The sequence below is a fragment of the Bufo bufo genome, chromosome 3 (assembly GCF_905171765.1).
Source record: "Bufo bufo chromosome 3, aBufBuf1.1, whole genome shotgun sequence".
NCBI classification, from domain to species: Eukaryota; Metazoa; Chordata; class Amphibia; order Anura; family Bufonidae; genus Bufo; species Bufo bufo.
Window position 1 is genome coordinate 553811724 of NC_053391.1, and position 15637 is coordinate 553827360.

Consider the following 15637-nt stretch of genomic DNA (forward strand, 5'->3'; position numbering starts at 1 on the left):
TGGGTATTCTCTTGGATTCAGTTCTTCAAAAATCTTTTCTCCCTCCACTAAAGGTACAGAAGCTGAGGTCAAGGGTCCTCCACTTCACCAAGCAGTCCCGTTGCTCAATAAGGCAGGGCATGGAAATGCTGGGCCATCTCACCTCCTGCATCCCCGCGGTAGCCTGGGCCCAATTCCATACGAGACCTTTACAGAAGCTGGTTCTAAAACAATGGAACGGGTATCGATCATCCCTGCACCAGGGGTTGTCAGTGTCCCGGGAGGTAAAGGCTTCACTGGGCTGGTGGCTCAAGACCAAGAACCTGGAATCGGGAGTTCCATGGAGGCAGGAAAGTGTGTTTTCCCTCACGACGGACGCCAGCTCTTGGGGATGGGGGGCCCTCACGGCGTCGGAGACTTTTCAAGGTATTTGGTCCGAGGACCAGAGAAAGAGGTCCTCCAACTACAGAGAACTCTGTGCGGTGTGGGAAGGCCTCAGGTCTATCCAAATACAGGCCAAAAATCGCCACGTCCTGGTCCATTTGGACAATTCCACAGCGGTGGCATTTATCCAGCACCAAGGAGGAACAAGACACGGTCATCTCCAGAGGCTCTCAGACCGAATCTTCCTTTGGGCAGAAAAGAATCTACAATCCCTTGCGGCAGAACATCTAAAGGGATCCCTGAATCTCCAGGCGGATTACCTCAGTCGGCAAAGTCTTTGTCCCAGACCGCTTTCCAACAGATTCGGGACCGTTGGGGAATCCCATCCTAGACCTGTTCGCATCAGCAAAGAATCGCAAGGTTCAGAATTTCTTCTCCCTCAATCAAAGAGACCCATGTGTGGCAATAAACGCTTTTACCCAGAGCTGGACGACGGGCCTAGTCTACGCCTTTCCCCCGATACCAGTAATCCCAAGAGTGCTCCAAAAGTTTCAGTCCGAAAGGTGCAGACTGATTCTGGTGGTCCCATTCTGGCCCAGGAGAAGCTGGTTTGGGCTCCTCAGCCCGGAAGATCCCATTCGTTTCCGGCAGGAGGAGGGTCTTCTAACCCAGGGTCCCATACCGCACCCCAATACCAACCTCCTCAAGCTGTCCGCTTGGATTCTGAGCAATCCCTCTTGATAGGGCTAGGGCTCTCTGAAAGAGTAGTCAAGACCCTCTTACTCAGTAGGAAGTCCAACACCTCCAAAGCGTACCTTAAGGTTTGGAGGAAGATCGCCTCCTGGGGCGGTTTCAGGTTCAACCAGTCCACCCCTAATATCCTGCTTATCCTGGAATTCCTCCAGGATGGGCTGGATTTGGTTCTTGCCCCTAACACATTGCGAGTTCAGGTGTCTGCCTTGGGGGCCCTCTATAATACCACCCTTTGAGGTCCCCTGGGTAGCAAGATTCCTGAAAGCGGCAGATAGACTAAAATTCTGAGTCAGGAATATGGTCGCACCATGGAACCTCAACATTGTCCTTTTTAGGGCTGTCAGATGTTCCGTTTGAGCCTCTGCTCTCCCTATCTATTAAGTGGCTCACTCTGAAAACCATCTTCCTAGTGGCCATATCCTCCGCAAGGAGGGTTTGCGAGCTCCAGGCCCTGTCCATACAGGAACCCTTCCTCAAGGTGCTAGACGACAAGCTCGTTTTCAAATTAGACCCCTTTTTTCTCCCCAAGGTGGTATCCTCCTTTCATAGGTTGCAAGATATAGTTATCCCGTCTTTTTTTCCTAACCCTAAAGACGAGCAGGAATCTAGATTCCACAATTTAGATGTTAGGCGTTCAGTTCTTCATTATTTACACGCCACAGAGGAGTGGCGTATCGACAAGAATTTATTTATCTAGTTTTCAGGTCCAAATAAGTGTAAGAAGGCAGCTAAGAGCTCTATATCCCGCTGGATTAGATGCACCATTTCCGAGGCCTATAAAGCCTCCGGTAGAGAGGCTCCTCCATCCCTTAGAGCCCACACAGTTAGATCGGTCTCCACTTCTTGGGCTGAAAGGGCCTCTGCTTCGTTAGAACAGATCTGCAGGGCAGCTACCTGGAAGAGGGCCCACACCTTCACCAAGCATTATAGGGTGGATGTGTTTGCTGACGAGGACTTGGCCTTTGGACATAAAGTCCTAGGTGCTGTAGTCCCCCCCCCTAAGTTACTTTGTTAGTTCTCAGTTTGTGCTGTCATGGAGACGACTGGGCAAATGAGTATTACACTCACCGGTAATCCGGTTTCCTGGAAGTCTCCATGACAGCACAACTTTGTCCCAATCTTGTTTTTTCTTTGTCAATAGACTATTTGGCTAGTTTTACGTTCTACCCCTTGTCCTAGTCCTGTTATAATACACTGGCGATGAGGGGTGGGGGTGGGGTTTTTAACCTCTGTGTGCTTTTTCCTGTCCTATCAGAGGAAGGCAATCTCAGTTTGTGCTGTCATGGAGACTTCCAGGAAACCGGATTACCGGTGAGTCTAATACTCATATGCGGACCGTGTGTCACGCACATTTTTTTTGCAGACTGGGACTATGTGACCCAAAACAGCAAATTGCCCATTTTTTTTTTTTTTGTTACAGCATTCACTACACACAATAAATATATTTATATTTTATTAGTTTGGACGTTTTCGGACACTGTAATACCAATGATCTTTTTTTGTTTATTTTATATGTGTAAAATTGGGAAAGGGGGGCATTGGAATTTTTTATATTGTCGGTTTTATTCAGAATAGGAGTGAAATGATGAGCACTTGCTTCATATAACTACTCCTCTACATCTAATTAGCTGTTTAAACCTTCAGATTAGGGATGAGCGAATCCGAAGTCGATACTGGAATGTATTGGCTCTGATGAGCTGAAGTTATTACTTCATGAAGTTTGCGAGACTTTGTGTAATAACTTCGGGAATTAAATTTTACTGAAAAAAATTAATAAAAAACTTGATACAGAACTCTGGTTCGGTTTCAGGTGGTACCTTGGAACCGAACCAGAGTTCTGAATCAAGGTTTTATACAGTAAAAATTTATTTTTTTTGGGGAGGTGTGGTCCTAAACTTTTGATCAGCTGAAAAACAGCCTGTTTCAGTTTGTTCCTTGTTTTCATTAAATTAAATGCTCAAAAAATGTTTTGTCTCACTCCCATTTCTTCTTGTTGCATGTTGAAGCTCTACTTGGAACCTTGTTAAGATCCAGCCATGCTAAATATGATTTTTTCAAGTGGTCTTAAACTTTTGATCAGGACTGTATTACACGAAGTCTCGCGAGATTTCGAGAAGTAATAACTTCAGCTCATCAGAGCCAATACATTCTAGAATTAAAGCAAAGTTTTATGCGAATCGACTTGAATGAAGCATCCGAAGTCGATTCGCTCATCCCTACTTAAGATACTTCTGCTAGTGCTGCAAGTGGTTTTACAGAAAAAAAAAAAAAACGATTGGATGTGGATTTCAGTTTCGGGGGGCGGACTGATAGAGGGTGCACCTCATCATAAAGTAGGCGCATCCTCCTGCAGCTCAGGGGCTATCATGGATTGGTGTAAAACAACAGTCTATGATAAATTCCCCATGTATACAATGTGTTATTAAAAATGAAAAGGTATGCCAGATTTTTAACAACCCATACTTTATACATTATTTATCTGTCCCAGAAAGCACAGGAATTTTTTTTTTATTGTGCAAATATAATAAAACTGTATTTAATTGGTCACCAACTTTATTTTTTGAGACTGTTTCAAAATCTACAATTAAAAAGTGACATTTTTGGGAGGGTTTCCCCAATTTTAATGTGACTATAAGCAGCTTAAAACATAGGCTACTTTTACACTGGCGTTTTGGTTTCCGTTTGTGAGATTAGTTTTAGGGCTCTCACAAGCGGTCCAAAACGGATCAGTTTTGCCCTAATCCATTTTGAATGGATAAGGATCTGTTCAGAATGCATCAGTTTGCCTCCATTCCACTCTGACGATGCGGAGGCAAACGGATCCGTCCTGACACACAATGAAAGTCAATGGGGACAGATCAGTTTTCACTGACGCAATATGGCACAATAGAAAACGGATCCGTCTCCCATTGACTTTCAATGGTGTTCAAGATGGGCTATGTTACAGATAATACAACTGGATTCGTTCTGAACGGATGCATGTGGTTGTATTATCTGAACTGAAGCGTTTGGTGCAGATCCATGACGGATCCGCACCAAACGCGAGTGTGAAAGTAGCAATAGTTCTTTGAAATGAGGGAGCCTGTCGATATTTCATGCTGCCTGTGGTTATGGCAGCATGAAATTAAATATTTTTTTCACCACTGTATTCACTGAGGAAAATAAACTGTCAGATTAAAAGTGCCCTGTCTGACCCAGGAAGAAGTACAACCGCGACTTAAAAAGATTAAAATAGACAAATCGCCAGGACCAGATGGCATACACCCCCGTATCCTAAAAGAATTAAGTAATGTCATAACCAGACCCTTATTTCTGATATTTACCGACTCTATACTGACAGGGAGTGTTCTGCACGATTGGCGCATAGCAAATGTGGTGCCAATATAAAAAGGGTGCAAAAACAGACCCCAGAAACTATAGGCCGGTAAGTTTAACATCTGTTGTGGGTAAACTGTTTGAAGGTTTTCTAAGAGATGCTATCTTGGAGGATCTCAATGAAAACAAGCAAATAATATCATATCAGCATGGCTTCATGAGGGATCGGTCATGTCAAACTAATTTAATCAGTTTCTATGAGGAGGTAAGTTCTAGACTTGACAGTGGCGAATCAATGGATGTCGTATATTTGGACTTCTCCAAAGCATTTGACACTGTACCATATAAAATGAGAATGCTCGGACTGGGAGAAAACGTCTGTATGTGGGTAAGTAACTGGCTGAATGATAGAAAACAGAGGGAGGTTATTAACGGTACACACTCAGATTGGTCACTGTCACTAGTGGGATACCTCAGGGGTCAGTATTGGTCCCTATCCCCTTCAATATATTTATTAATGATCTTGTAGAAGGCTTGCACAGTAAAATATCAATTTTTGCAGATAACACTAAACTGTGTAAGGCTACTTTCACACCTGCGTTAGGTGCGGATCCGTCTGGTATCTGCACAGACGGATCCGCACCTATAAATGCAAACAATGGTATCTGTTCAGAACGGATCTGTCTGCATTCTATGTAAAAAAAAAAAGTCTAAGTCAAATTGTTAGTCAGACGGATCCGTCCTGACTTTACATTGAAAATCAATGGAGGACGGATCCGTTTGCAATTGCACCATATTGTGTCAACGTCAAACGGATCAGTCCCCATTGACTTACATTATAAGTCAGGACGGATCCGTTTGGCTCCGCACGGCCAGGCGGACACCAAAACGCTGCAAGCAGCGTTTTGGTGTCTGCCTCCAGAGCGGAACGGAGGCGGAACGGACCCAAACTGATGCATTCTGAACGGATCCGCATCCATTCAGAGTGCATTGGGGCTAAACTGATCCGTTTTAGGCCGCTTGTGAGAGCCTTGAAACGGATCTCACAGGCAGACACCGAAACGCTGGTGTGAAAGTAGCCTAAAGTAATTAACGATAAGTAGGACAATATACAGCTACAGATGGATCTGGATAGATTAGAGGCTTGGGCAGAGAAGTGGCAGATGAGGTTTAAACACTGACAATTGTAAGGTTATGCACATGGGAAGGAATAATGCAAATCACCCGTACATACTAAATGGTAAAACATGGGTTAACACTGACATGGAAAAGGACCTAGGAATTTTTTTGCAGTGAGACTATGGAACGCTCTCCTTGAGGAGGTGCTGATGGTGCGTTCATTAAGAGTTCACGAGGTGGCTGGATGTATTTCTGGCTATAGCTACTAGCGAGGGGTCATTGATCCAGGGAGTTATTCTGATTGCCTGATTGGAGTCGGGAAGGAATTTTTTCCCCCCCTTAAGGCCTCTTTCACACGGGCAAGATTTCCGCGCAGATGCAATGCTTGAGATGAACGCATTGCACCTGCGCTGAATCCGGACCCATTCATTTCTATGGGGCTGTGCACATGAGTGGTGTTTTTCACGCATCACTTGCGCTTTGCGTGAAAATCGCAGTGTGCTCTATATTGTGCGTTTTTCACGCAATTTTTCACGATGGGGACCCGATCATTATTATTTTCCCTTATAACATGGTTATAAGGGAAAATAATAGCATTCTTAATACAGAATGCTTAGTAAAATGGTGATGGAGGGGTTAAAATAAATAAATAAATAATTTAACTCGCCTCATCCACTTGTTCGCACAACCCGGCTTCTCTTCTGTCTTCTTCTTTGATGCCCAGGAGGAAAATGACCTGTGGCGACGTCACTGCACTTATCACATGGTCCGCCACATGATCCATCACCACGATCACTGTGATGAGCGCAGTGACGTCACCACACGTCCTTTTCCTCCTGGGCATCAAAGAAGAAGACAGAAGAGAAGCCGGGCTGCGCGAACAAGTGGGTGAGGTGAGTTAAATTATTATTTTTTTAACCCCTCCATCCCTATTTTACTAATGCATTCTGTAAAATGTATACAACACCTAACCTTCTGTGAAGAAGTTCGGGTTTGGGTACCAAACATGCAGATTTTTCTCACGCGTGTGCAAAACGCATTAAAATGCTTTGCACTCGCATGGAAAAATCGCGTATTTTCCCGCGACGCACCCGCTTCCTATCCGGCCCTCACACGCGACGCCCGTGTGAAAGAGACCTAAGTGGGGAAAATTGGCTTGTACCTCAGTGGTTTTTTTTTTGCCTTCCTCTGGATCATCTTGCAGGATAACAGGCCGAACTGTATGGACAAATGTCTTTTTTCGGCCTTATATACTATGTTACGATGTATTAATCTAGCAACAGCATTAATCTAGTTTTCGTTTACCAAAAAATGTATAAAAAGAATAATAAACCTTGGGTGCGTTGTATTCTGCCTGGTACAGGAAGTTATAAAGCTGGACAGGTCTTTTACTGTTGGTGTTCTTTAAATCCCTGTGTGCACACCTATTCTTAAAATGATCTCAAACTGCCTAAAATAACAGATGATGGTATACTCAATCCTCTTTCCAGCAACATTCTTTGTGGTGCAGATCCTCCTGTCGCTGCTTGTTTACATACTGTTGGTATGCAGTATGTGACTGCTGCAGCTGTTTTCAGATGTAGACCACTAAGGACATTGATTGGCTGCAGCAGTCACATACCATATACAAACGCGTCACCACTGCTACTTGTAAACGAACCGGGGCAGCAAGACTAGACCAGCACTGCAAAGAAAGAGAGATGCTGGAGAAAGAGGGAGATTAAAAAGGGTTGTGCAGCTCTACAGTATTGATGACCTATACTAAGAGCGAAGTCCAGGGAAAATTCTCAGAATATTTTCCCTGAATGGTGGTAAAATAAAAAATAAATAAAAAAAATCATACTTAGCTCATCCATTTGATCACGACAAGCTAGCCGCGCCGCCATCTTGAATGAAAATCTCGCACAAAATCCTGTGACTGGTGACATATCCTGCGCTAGATCTTCAATCAAGATGGCCGTGGAGATCAAGTGGATGAGGTAAGTATGATTTAATAAAAAAAATTATTTTACACTGTTATTACTGTCAGATACCGCTATCAGCTATGAATGTGGGATCTGAGGGGTACAATGACGGGGAGTGGCGCAATCGCTGCTCCCTGTCATTGCACCCACTACTTACAAAGAAATGCTCTTCGTGACAAAGTAATTAGTCGCAAAGCACTTTTTTTTTTTTGTAAAGCTAGGTGAAGCAGCCGAATCGAATTTTTCAGTACTTTGCTCATCACTAGTCATGAATACTAGATCGGCCGGGGTCCAATTCTGACACTTCAAGCCAGTCTGCTATTTAGGATTAGCAGTTGTAATTGTACTGCGCTGCCTCAACAAGCAAGATGATGCTCATGTAATTTTAAAGGAGAAGCAGCGCCATTACTAACAATCTGATGTTGATAACCTATTTTGAGGAAAGGTCATCAGTCTTGTAGCCTGCGCATATTTTGAATTGATTTGTGTCTGTTTGCTTTTCTTACAATTTTTTTTTTCTTTTACTATAGCAGGTTGTTAAATAATGACACTTTTCATACATGTCTGTTGGCTTGTGCTGTTGAAGTGGTCGTGGCTACTTACAGAAGTAAGTAAAAGGATGCATTATGATATTCTGTATTTACATGTTCAAGTCCCCTAAGTGGGCTTAAAATATATTTAAAAAAGGGAAAAATGAAGAAAAAAAAGTTTAAAAAAATGTAGAAATATAAAAATTCTAATCATGCCCCCCTTTTTCCATAATAAAATAAAGATCTTTTGCACTGCACCTAAACTATTTGTTACTTCACCTACAAAAAACAAACAAAAGAATGAATGAAAAGTGATCAAAGTGTCATACACATTCTAAAATGATATCAATAAAAACTGCAGATCGCCCTGAGAAAAATGAGTCCTTACACAGCCCTGTAGATGTAACGATAAAAGTTATGAGGTCAGAATATGGCAATGCAACAAAGAAATACATTTTTTATTAAAGTTTTACATTTTTTATAGAATTAAAATGCAAGAAAAACTAAACAAATGTAGTATTTGTGTAATCGTACTGACCCGTAGAAGATAATAGGTCAATTTTACTATATTGGGAATACTGTAAAAAACTACACCTATAAAACTGTGGCAGAACTGTGTTTTTTTTCCAATTTCGCTCCATTTGGAATTGTATTTTTTCAGCCTCCCGCTACATTGTATGCAATATAAAATAGTGGCATTAGAAAGAAAAACTTGTCCCGCAAAAAAACATGCCCTCATATGTAAACAGTAAAATAAAAAGTTATGGCTTCTAGAAGGCAGGGAGTAAAAAACTAAAATCCAAATATGAAAAATCACCTGTCCTCAAGGGGTTAAAGGAAATGTGTCATGTTTTTATGTTAAACATATTTTTAAAGGGCATCTGTCAGCAAATTTGTACCTATGAAACTGCTGATTTCTGGCATGTGCAGTTGTCAGCTGAAGGCATCTGTGTTGGTCCCATGTTCAGATGTGCCATCATTGCTGAGAAAAATAATGTTTTAATATATGCAAATGAGCCTCTAGGAGCAACGGGGGTATTGCTGTTACACATCGAGGCTCTGCTTTCTCTGCAACAGGACCAGACACATGTGGTGATGTCTACACTTTCTGGCCCCGTCAATGAAAGTGGAGAGGGCACGGCAGTTGCAGAGAGAGCAGAGTCTCTAGGGGTAAAGCCATTGCTTCTAGTGGCTCATTTGCATATATTAAAAGTTCTTTTTTTCTCAGCAATGCGGGCACATATGACCATGGGACCAACATAGATGTCTTCTTTTTGAATCAGATTGTTTTTATTGCAGAAATATGACAAAAAGGATTTACAACCAATATGTAATTTTTGTACATATAGACGACTCTTGGCCCATTTGGTATGTTTTTTACAAGAAGTACTACTTTTAGTTATACAGGAAAAAGCAACAAACCTAAGGTACTGCAATTCCATAACATATGGAGCAAATCCGCCGATTCCTCTCTACATCTCGGACAACAGGCATCAGACCTTACACCAATGCGGTGTAAAAAGACAGGCGTCTTGTACACCCTATGTATAATAAACATAATTTCCCTTGTTCACTGAGAGAATCCAACGGAACCGCCTCCAAAATATCGTTCCACATATCATCTGTAATGGCCCCCAAGTCCGACTCCCACCTTCATTCTCGACAGCGGGTGAAGGGCCAGAAATGTATCCAATAACATAGCATACAATATAGAAATCATTCCCCGACTATCACTGCCCTCAAGAATGTGTGTTTCTGAGCAGCATCTAGTTTAACTACCTGGCCCACCGATTCCCCCTCTCCTCTTCATAGTATCATATGCATGCCGGATCTGCAAGTATTGGTAGAATTGCATCCTAGTCAACGTAAATTCCTTCTGCATGTCCACAAAGGCTTTAAAAACTCCATCAACTAAATCTCCTACCCTCAGGATTCCCCTGTCCCTCCAGGACTGCAATCCCGGGATGGCAAGAAACTGCAGAAGGAGAGAGTTATTCCACAACGGAGCGAGTTCACAGATCCCAGCTATTCCCCTCACCTTTTTTATTTTGGACCACACATTCCTCATTAGTTTGAGCATAGGCAACTCAGCTTCTAGAAACGGAAGGCCTGCCCCCTCCAAGATCCGCAGTAGGTCATCCCTACCCAGCTTATACTGCAGGATCTTCCCAGTTACATCGCCCACCTTAGGGGATTTCCACCTGACTCTGTGCTGCCAGATAGTATAGCCAAGTATTCGGCACCGCCAAACCCCCGCTCGACTTAGGATATTGCAGCGTTTCCAGCTTGATTCTAGGGCTACCCCCTCTCCAGATGAGTTCCCTAAAGATGGAGTTAATTTTATGAAATCTATCCTGGGGGATCCACACTGGGGCATTATGAAGCACATATAGTAATTGCGGCATCAGTACCATCTTAAGCAGATTAACTCTGCCAACTACGGATAAAAAGAGCTTATTCCCCACTATTACTTTCTGTCTAAATCGCACCAGTAACTGGGATAGATTCAAGGTCTCGAAATCCCCCAGTTTGGGAACATAGATGTCTTCAGTTGCCAAGTCTACATGCTACAGGTCAGACAGTTTCATAGGTACAAATCTGCTGACATATGCCCTTTAAAGAATTTTTGATGGTGATTTTTATTTTCCAACATCTATATATAAACAAAAACCATAAAATCATGTAGCATTCACACTCGCCACTAATGACCTAACCTAATAATGAGCTCTACTTCCTCTTCTGCACAGATCACTTTACTGCAGTCATCTGCTTATCACAGGCAGGATTACAATCACAGATATCAGCAATATGTAGATAACACAGGATCCTCCATTCACAATAGGTGATATCACAGCTTAAATCTGCTGCTGTAAAGCATATATCTAAATACTGTTAAGAAAAGCTCCGGTAAGATGTCAGCCCCCATGATCATGTTCCGTAAATAGATAAAAAAATATGAAATCAGAAAATAAAAGCAAGCAAGAAAAAAGGATTTGTGCCACTATCTGGTTTTAAGTGTCAGGAAAAAATTTGGGTGACACATTCCCTTTAAAGAGCATCTATCGGCATGATCAACCTTATTAAACCAGGGATACATATTATGACTCTTATGGCTCCATTACTTAGAACTGCATTTTTTAAAATTTATATGCAAATGACAAAATTGGAGCACCGAGGATTTGGCCAGAACCCTAGGAGCACCTGTTTGTTACACGTCCTTCAGCTTCAGACCCTCCCCTGTATTGACAGGCTAGTCTTCTAGTGCCTGCTTCTCTCGCCTATATTCTCCTGCCTGCTCTGTACCTTCTGGTCTTGACGCTTGCTCAGTGTTTCTCCTGCTGAACTCCAAGCAGCGCTGATTTAAACTGAGCAAGTATTGAGACTTGTCATCTTGTGTCTGCGCTGTTTTGGTCTGCGTTGCTTGGAGCACAGCAGGAGCAGGCACAAGAGGACTAGTTCTGTCAATCCAGGGGAAGGGACTGAAGCTAAAGGGGGTGTAACAAACTGGTGCACCAAGGGTTCTGTCCAGCCCCTTGGTGCTCCAGTTAGGTCATTGGCATATATACACTGCTCAAAAAAATAAAGGGAACACAAAAATAACACATCCTAGATCTGAATTAATTAAATATTCTTCTGAAATACTTTGTTCTTTACATAGTTGAATGTGCTGACAACAAAATCACACAAAAATAAAAAAATGGAAATCAAATTTTTCAACCCATGGAGGTCTGGATTTGGAGTCACACTCAAAATTAAAGTGGAAAAACACACTACAGGCTGATCCAACTTTTATGTAATGTCCTTAAAACAAGTCAAAATGAGGCTCAGTAGTGTGTGTGGCCTCCACGTGCCTGTATGACCTCCCTACAACGCCTGTGCATGCTCCTGATGAGGTGGCGGACGGTCTCCTGAGGGATCTCCTCCCAGACCTGGACTAAAGCATCTGCCAACTCCTGGACAGTCTGTGGTGCAACAGACTGGTGGATAGAGCGGGACATGATGTTGGTGGATAGAGCGGGATAGAGTTGGTGGATAGAGCGGGACATGATGTCCCAGATGTGCTCAATTGGATTCAGGTCTGGGGAACGGGTGGGCCAGTCCATAGCATCAATGCCTTCGTCTTGCAGGAACTGCTGACACACTCCAGCCACATGAGGTCTAGCATTGTCTTGCATTAGGAGGAACCCAGGGCCAACCGCACCAGCATATGGTCTCACAAGGGGTCTGAGGATCTCATCTCGGTACCTAATGGCAGTCAGGCTACCTCTGGCGAGCACATGGAGGGCTGTGCGGCCCTCCAAAGAAATGCCACCCCACACCATTACTGACCCAATGCCAAATCGGTCATGCTGGAGGATGTTGCAGGCAGCAGAACGTTCTCCACGGCGTATCAAGACTCTTTCACGTCTGTCACATGTGCTCAGTGTGAACCTGCTTTCATCTGTGAAGAGCACAGGGCGCCAGTGGCGAATTTGTCAATCTTGGTGTTCTCTGACAAATGCCAAACGTCCTGCATGGTGTTGGGCTGTAAGCACAACCCCCACCGGTCCTGCTGCTGGGTTGTTGCCCTCCTACGGCCTCCTCCACGTCTCCCGATGTACTGGCCTGTCTCCTGGTAGCGCCTCCATGCTCTGGACACCACGCTGACAGACACGGCAAACCTTCTTGCCACAGCTCGCATTGATGTGCCATCCTGGATAAGGTGCACTAACTGAGACACTTGTGTGGGTTGTAGACTCCGTCTCATGCTACCACTAGAGTGAAAGCACCGCCAGCATTCAAACGTGACCAAAACATCAGCCAGGAAGCATAGGAACTGAGAAGTGGTCTGTGGTCACCACCTGCAGAACCACTCCTTTATTGGGGGTGTCTTGCTAATTGCCTATAATTTCCACCTGTTGTCTATCCCATTTTCACAACAGCATGTGAAATTGATTGTCACTCAGTGTTGCTTCCTAAGTGGACAGTTTGATTTCACAGAAGTGTGATTGACTTGGAGTTACATTGTGTTGTTTAAGTGTTCCCTTTATTTTTTTGAGCAGTGTGTGTATAAAATATATATATATATATATATATATATATATATATATATTATGCAGTTTTCTTAGTATGCCTGGCTTAATTGTGTTTTTCATGCTGACAGATGGTTTTTAAACAGTGAGGGGTTTCCTGGGATTTTTATATTGATGGCCTCACTTCAGTGTGAGCAGCGCTGAGGTAACAAACTGCACAGTATATTAATGGCATGTCGTGTGTGTGTATAGGCCATCCATGTAATATCCCAGAAATTACCTCCACTTCGGATGATATGATCTGTATTAGACGACCTCTTTAGTAACTATTGCAAAGTGCTTTCTTGCCAATGTGTCTCCTTTTTGTAAACTACTTTACTCAATTTCATGTACGCTTTTAATGGCAGTGCTCACTCCTACTGCATCTTGTATATTTAAGGCCTCATGCACATGACCATATGTATTTTGAAGTCCGCAAACAGCAGATCCACAAAATACGGATACCAGCCGCTTGCATCCTGCACTTTCCTTTGTCCCTATTATGAAAGTGGCTATTCTTGTCTGCAAAAAGGACAAGAGTAGGACATTTTCTATAACTTGAATAGCTGCACGTATGCGGAAAGCACACTGATGCATAAATCGCTCCCCGTCTGAACAGCAAAAAAAATGTGGATCGGATGCAGACCAAAAATGCGGTTGTGTGCATGAGGCCTTAAGGAGTTGTCTGGCTTGTAAAACTTTGTCAAGAAGAAGTTCTTTAAAGGGTTCTACATGACTGGAAAAATATGGCTGCATTCTTCCAAGAACTGCGCCGCAGCTGCAGTACCAGACACAACCCATAGACAGGCTTAAAACGGTTTTTGGAATAAAGCGGCCATCTTTTTCTAGCCTTTGAGCGAGTTGTTTAGATGACTAATGCTCTCAAACCACTTCTATGATGTCTTATTTTTTTTATTTATTTATTATTTCTAATAGGAAACCTTTTTCAAAGTTTGTCAAATTCAGAAAGTGCCATATCCTTTCCATGGATTCTCAGTGTCTTTCAACAGAAAGCATTTGACTTTTTCAAGGTGATCGAGAGCTTTATTAAAGCCGAACCAAGTCTAACGAAAGACATGATCAAACACCTTGAGCACTGTGAACACATGATCATGGAGTGCTTGGCCTGGCAATCAGTAAGTGACTACACAAAAATGAGCTTGCTTGTTATATTGCCTCTTTAATTGCCATCGTTTTTGTAGTTCTTTTTGATGCCGGCTTTACTGCATAGCTCGTTACTGCGGACAGCCTGTAAGCAAAGACTGGCGAATGAGTACTTTATTTTAGGACATTTGCAGCTTTTTAACCCAGATTTTAAAAAAGTACTACATTAGAAACCTCAGCATTTCCCCACCACTATAACGTAATCCACTTCTTAATCCAGACTGCAAGTAGCTTATCTTTACTATTGCCCAGTTGCGAACCAGCTAGCTATATTCACTCTCATACTTATTTATAAGGAGTATTACTCTTAAAATAGGGTATGTTTGATATTATCAGTAGAGTGTAGCATCCGTTAACACAGGATGGTACCTACAAAAGCAATTGTGCCAGTTCTGGCACAGAGAGAACCCATGTAGGGGATCAAAGTTTGTCTGAACAGATCATTAAAGGGGTCTTCTGAGAGATTTTTACTGATAATGATGATGATGACCTATCCATCTGATCGGTGGGGGTCCGACACTCGGGACTCCTGCCGATCAGCTATTTGAGAATGCACTCACAGTAGTGCCCCAGGCTTCTCCCAGCTTTCCCTAAGCCATGTGACGTCACGTTCATTGATCACATGGCCTAGGCGCAGCTCTGCTCTATTGAAGTGAATGGGGCTGAACTGCAATACCAAGCACAGCTGCTATTAAATGGACGGTGCTGTGCTGTAGCACTACTGTGAGTGCCAGTGCCATCTCAAACAGCTGATCTGCGGAAAACCCTTTTAATGTGGGTGAAGAGTCCTTGTGCACGTTCCTTGCTGCATTTTACCAGTCTACATAGAATGGCCCTGAATTATCCCTTCACTCCAGATTTCTGGCTTCAAAAAGTTCACTCCAGGTTTGAAATTTGAGTGAGAGTTGAAAAGTGGGTGTAATCAGCTATGAAATGAGTTTCACTCCAGATTTACCAATGAGACTTTTTTTTAAAAGGTACCATCTCGAGGTGGAGGGTGGAGTAGAAAAACTGGAGTAGCTTTTCTAGACTAATGTGTTTAAGGATGAGTCAAATTTATTAAACAACATGAGACATTTGATAAATTTGACATAAAGTACGCTGCCAACACAGACTCAAGCAAAACTGACTTCAAAATTCTCCTTATGATAAATTCCCCGCAATTAGTTTGGTCACTTTATCTTTTCACTTTACACCTGCAGACTATGTAAATGCTGTAATTTATGTATGTTTTGAGTCCGGGATTCTTGTGTGTTCTCTTTACAAAGTCATTTTTTATGTTTTATTGTTTGCGTTCTGTGTGCACTGAAATGTGTCATGTATCAGCTGATTTATCTGCTTATTGACGTGACTAAGCTAAACTCCCGGGAAGAAAGCT

General features: G+C 42.8%; 1 protein-coding gene across 4 annotated transcripts in view; it reads left to right on the top strand.

The window, feature by feature from the left end:
• Positions 1 to 15637, top strand: part of RB1 (RB transcriptional corepressor 1) — a 350867-nt gene that overhangs the window by 187094 nt on the left and 148136 nt on the right. For 3 of the 4 annotated variants that reach the window (XM_040425458.1, XM_040425459.1, XM_040425462.1), the window contains exons 16-17: positions 8045 to 8121; positions 14032 to 14231. In XM_040425458.1, the coding sequence (XP_040281392.1) occupies positions 8045 to 8121; positions 14032 to 14231 (277 nt within the window). The remainder of the gene's footprint in view (positions 1 to 8044; positions 8122 to 14031; positions 14232 to 15637) is intronic. The other variant, XM_040425460.1, reaches the window with a different exon arrangement.